General features: G+C 39.4%; 1 protein-coding gene across 1 annotated transcript; it reads left to right on the top strand.

Moving 5' to 3' along the window:
• The first annotated feature begins 388 nt into the window (after positions 1 to 388).
• LOC120782637 (enhancer of split malpha protein) lies at positions 389 to 1,211 on the top strand. Its single transcript, XM_040115005.1, has one exon. The coding sequence runs from the start codon at positions 450 to 452 to the stop codon at positions 1,011 to 1,013; it is 564 nt and encodes a 187-aa protein (XP_039970939.1). The 5' UTR covers positions 389 to 449; the 3' UTR covers positions 1,014 to 1,211.
• The last annotated feature ends 4,388 nt before the right edge of the window (positions 1,212 to 5,599 follow it).

Raw genomic sequence — 5,599 nt, 5'->3', positions numbered from 1 at the left:
CACTGTTGTTGTTGCAAGTTGTGTTGTTTTTTATTAGTGCAACACTTGGTTGCTGGAGCGTGTGTGCGCCGAACTCAAGCGAAGTGCATTTCCGTAATGTACAGGCACGCATGCTCAACACTAGCGCACGGCTGAGCAGCGAGCGCATGGGTTTGGTGCACGTGTTCTCGTATTTCTCCCGCTCTTCGGTTAGAGTTTTGTTTTTTTTTTGTGTTTCTTTGACTGTACTACTCCCTTTCCTGAAGGAAATATACATAAGTACAAATTCACTGTGTGTGGATTATTGTTGCTGCGGTTGCCACTTGGTGAGCACCAATGCGTTGCTATAAAAGGTCGTTGCGTGGCATGGAGAAATCATTCTGAATTCGTACGTTCAACGTGCCACACGCATTTAACAATTAGAAAACTAGCGAGCAACGCAGAAAATTTGTAGAACGAACATTTCGAAAATGTGTCAACAACAGCAACAATTAGCAGCGCAGCAAAATAACTCTAACCAAAAGTCCAGCTATAGCATTAAGCGTGTCTTGCAGACATTCTTCCGCAACAAACAACAACAAAAGCAAGAAAAATTGCAACGCCGTCACCAACAACAGCGTTTGCCAGCACCACAACAACTGCAGCAGCAGCAACAATATCCATATCAGCAACATCAACGTTTATGGTACTCATTGGAATCTTTGGAATCTCTAGAGAATCTGCGCAATGCACAAATGGAAGAACAACATTACTACGAAGAGATCGAAGACAATTCAGCCAATGAGAAACTGGCCGAACTCGTACAAGAAGCGGATGATTCACAGGCGGAGCATGATGTCTATGTGCCGGTACGTTTTGCACGCACCGAAGCGGGCACCTTCTTCTGGACCACCAATCTACAGCCGGTGTTGAGCAGTTTCACACCTGTAGCCGCCGATGAGGATCTGCTGCAGCCCAGCTATTGCTACAGCAATGCACAATATCCACACATGCAGTATCCCCAACATAACGGTGACCGTTGGGCACAAGCCTAAACTGAAGTGTGTGTCTCTAGTAGACGCTTAACAACTGTGCTGGCTATTCCTTTGGAATTACTGTGACCGGAGCTTTAGATATTTGTGATACTCGTTTGTAGCGGCTGAAGTACTTCTGATTAACTCGTATTGACAACATGTAACTGTTGCATTAACGCGCTTCCAATTTAGTGTTTAAGTTTTGTAAACAAATCTCAAGTGGTGCTCAGCCATTTTGAAGGCATTTTTGTGCTTAATTTTTTCACATTATTATTATTATTATTATTTTAATAATTTTAATTTACTAGTTGCTAAGTGAGATTTTTGTGATAACGAAAGGCTTTATTTTACTTTATAATTTTTTGTAACTAAGATATGAGAAATGACTCGTAAACAAACATTTTCAAATAGATAATTCGTTTTTGACAAACGCTAAGAAAATATGAAGTAATCAATTTTTTTATTTGCTCACCTTATGTAAAAAGGGGCTTGTTGTTTTTCGCTTGATTTATGGCACTTGACTGTTATTTGGTGTCTGCCGTGTGTTATCGGCGATTTGCTTGTCTTTTTAGATTGCTTTGATTTGTTATTTAAAGATTCTAAAGTATTTTGTTTAGAGTTCGAAGTGATAGTACTTTGATTTCCTTTGCTGGTTTTAATTAGGATCTGAAACCAAAAAATTTTGTATGAAAAGCACAAAAAAATCCAGTTGCGAAACCGAAAGAATTCATTTTGAAATAAATGCCCCTATTGCGGTTTTCAACCCAACTGCATTTCAGTCGAAGTTTAAAAATTCGGTATTGCCAACTTCAACTCAATCCGTCAAAAAAAAAATGCGGTTGAAGTATGATCGAACTTCAACTTTTTTTGGTATTGCGGTTTTCAACTCTGTACAAGTGGGTACTAGTATATAAATAAACTTCAACTGCTAATAGCTTAATAGCAGTTGAAGTTCAACATTCGTGCAGTGAAATACAAAAAAAATATTAAAGAAAAATGGAGAACGGGTAAAATAACTATTTTAATTGATGTTAAATTAATTTTAATTAATATTTTTTATAAATTTTTAGAAAAAATATAGTTGCAACAAAAAACCAATTCGAAAAATTGGTGGAGTTAATGGAGAAGTTTCCAGAAATAGGAAGAGGAAAGCCAAAGTTTACGCAGTCGTATTAAGATTCAGACAAAGCGGCAGCTCCTTTTCGTGCTGTCAAAAGCAGCTTTAAAATCAACGAAGCAGTGATGTGTGTCGATCGTATTTTCATAAGCTTATCCCACGGCAGTTGGTACAGATTTTGGGGTCTCCTCTTTTGTGGATTGGGTAGAGCACACTTAAATTCCAATCGTCGGGCATGCTTTCGTCCGACCATATTCTACAAAGAAGCTGATGCATACTCCTTATCAGTTCTTCGCCTCCATCGTCATCGATTGGGGAATCGGGTTCGCCATCTAGTGGTGTTTACTTTCACCATTATGTTGAACCATTCAGCAGACTGGAGAAGTGTGCCCTTCATAGTTTTTATATGTTCTGGACATCAGTCACTTAACCTCTGGGGGTTCTATAAGAGTATGCTCCGGTTTTTAAACCTTCTTTTAGTCGACGCATCTTTTCGTAAAATTTTTGCACGTTACACTGCCGTCTAGTTTGTCAACCTCTTCATACTCACGCATTTCGGTCTCTCTCTTTTTTGTCTGCTAATGAGTCTCGCTTCCCTCTTCAACTCTCGGTATGCGTTGTTTGCTACACAGAGGCGGGTGCGTATTTTGACTGCAATAAGGTTGTGGTCCAAATCAGCGTTAGGTATTCTGAGCGTAAGCACATCTAGTAGAGTCGTGTCTTCCGTCTATCACAACACGATAGATCTGGTTAGTGGCTTTTCGTTCCGGTGACACCCAGGTAACTTTATGAATTTTTTTATACTGGACTTAAGTAATACAGATAACCGTATTTCAGGCCACGGCGTGGGCGCAAATCAGCGTTATGTTGAATGCTAGTACTCGACGACGGAGTCTCTCTCTCACCACCGGTGTGGAACACCGAATTCGCGCTCCTTTATATGGCTACTGTAGTAAATGCCACAAGGAGCTACTCGTCTCAGTCCTTGTCTTGTCCTTTGCATTTTTGGACGACGGTGATATCAGCCTTTACTTTAACGATGACATCAGCCAGCTTGGCAGCGGCACCCCTCAATTAAGGAACCGGACATTTCAGGTGCATGCATTCACATCATTATTCGGGGATCTCTACCCTTAGCGGTTTATATCTACCACCAAGTACCTCATTAACAATGACCTTTGTATTACCCATTCACCTACTTCTGAGGGTGATATAAAGCAGTCCAGCATAAGGTGATGATTGGGAAAATACACCAGCCTTCGCTGGGAGCCGCCTGCCTGCAATGTAATGACTCTGACAGGAGCCAGCTTGAGATCATGACATTACAAACAGCGCCACCAAATGCCTAGTCGATACCCGCGCGGAGCATACAGTTAAGAGGAATTTTGCCGATCAAGAAGACATTTAAGTCTCCGCGAATTTTTAGGGTGTCATACTAGATGTGCTTTCTAAACTATTATAATTTACTATTAAGATCTCAAAGAGTTTCTATTTTTACAACATCGTTGGTCGTTGAGTACTTTGGCACTTCCGTAAACTTGACTACAAAGTGAACCTATACCGCTCTCACATCTCTATCAATTACAAATATATAAATGTTCGAATATTCTTCAGAAAATATTTAAGATTTCTAAATCTTTGAGATCTTCACAGAACAAAAATATTATTTTTATTATTTTTCAAGTTACCCGAAGTTAATAAAAAATTCATGCGGCCCTCACAAACCAATTACATTTCAAATCCAAGAACAGTTAAAAAGAAATCTCCTTTGACGTATACAACTATTTAATAATCCCTTTGCTATGGAATATTTTCAATTTATTTAAGAGTCTGCCGAATACTAAATCCCCATTTGATACATTCTAATAACGTTACTTAAGAAAGATACGTGTGAAAGCCGGTACTTTTTTATTATGAATAGTAATCAGCACTCGGAAGGTTTCGTCTCAAGTGTCAAGCTGAAGAATTAGCTATCGATTTGGAGTATTGTTTATAGAGCAAATACTTGACTAACACGGGTATGATGAAATAAACTGTTCAAGTTGCAAATTTGCGTTAAGCTCTATTTTTATTAGAATTAATCACACATCGAGACAATTGAAATTACACGTTTGCTTAATAACATAATGCCGACGAGGCTTCAAAAGTAAAAAAACACTCAATGTCGCGCGTCATAAATATAATGAACACTAATTTCAGTTAGCAACAAATTTGTCTTCTGCAGACACACACTTTTTGATAAAAAAGAATATATCAGTCTAGTTTGTAGAGGTAGACTAATCAAAGGCAGCGCTGCCAAAACAAAATTAACATCATTGAATCCTGCAGTACACTTAAGCAAAAGAAAAAACTCGGAAGACTAACAGGAGCTGATCAGGACTGGTGCTATAAACAATAACTTATACAGTTACCTAGGATTATGCCTGTTAGAACGTAACTCGACTGTCACTGATTCGCAATCAAAAGGATAGTCTGATATCGTAGATATGCAGTTAATCTGAGAACTCTCTAATCATGTGAAACATATGCAAAGGGACGAGCTCAGCCCCTCTGTCGATTCCTCGCATGCTAACGGCACGAACGCGAAACATTTTTATTCGAATTAATGGAAATCAAAATATTTTTCATTGGACAGGCTTGGGATTTCACTTGAAATCAAGTACGGATAGTATATGATATAACGAGTGATCCAAGATGAGGTACTTTCTTCAATAGGTTTTTTTTTGATAGACCACGCGTGAGCCGAGTCAAGCTGTCATGTTATTTTTGTTCAGTATTGTTTGACATTTCATCAAGGAGAAACTACACTACACTGAAGAGTGCCTTCCGGTGTCGTTCGCAGCAACTCGGGCTGACGTATGGAACGACTTTTTCGCATTTTACGTTGATATCGCTTCGTTCCATGGGCTCTTAAAAAATTCCAAAAAGATCCGATGTTTTCGACCCAAATTTTGGATGAAGCCAATTTCTGGTTCAATGGATATATGAACCTGAATAGATTCAAGAGTTGCAATTTCATCCGAAAAAAATAACGGTTTGGAGTGGAAACATCGGTCAATATTTTTTCAAATATGATGCCGATGACATAGTAACCGTCAATGGCGATCGTTATCGCGCCGTGATAAGCGACTATTGGATGCCTGTTATTGTAGCTTATGATCTCGGCGATATTTGGCTTCAACAAAACGGCGTCACTTCCCTCACATCGCATCAATCAATGGATTTATTGAGAGAACATTTCGGTGAGCAAATAATGTCACGTTTTGGGTCGGTCGATTGACCACCAATATCGTGTGATATCACACCGTTAGACTTTTTCCTGTGGGGATTTGTAAAGCCTAAAGTCTAAGCGGACAATCATGCTTCGGTTCAGGCCTTGGAGCAAAACATCACGCGTATCAGTCGTCAGTTAACGTTTGAAACGGACGAACGATTCATCGAAAATTGGACTCCACGGATGGACCATCTAAGACGTAGCCGCGGCCAACAT

The sequence above is a fragment of the Bactrocera tryoni genome, chromosome 1 (assembly GCF_016617805.1).
Source record: "Bactrocera tryoni isolate S06 chromosome 1, CSIRO_BtryS06_freeze2, whole genome shotgun sequence".
Classification (NCBI taxonomy): domain Eukaryota; kingdom Metazoa; phylum Arthropoda; class Insecta; order Diptera; family Tephritidae; genus Bactrocera; species Bactrocera tryoni.
Note: the sequence above shows the minus strand (reverse complement) of the source record. Positions and strands in the feature narration are given on the sequence as shown.

What these genes read in the sequence shown, in the direction of transcription:
- LOC120782637 (XM_040115005.1), top strand. Translation starts at nt 450, where the DNA reads ATGTGTCAACAACAGCAACAATTAGCAGCGCAGCAAAATAACTCTAAC.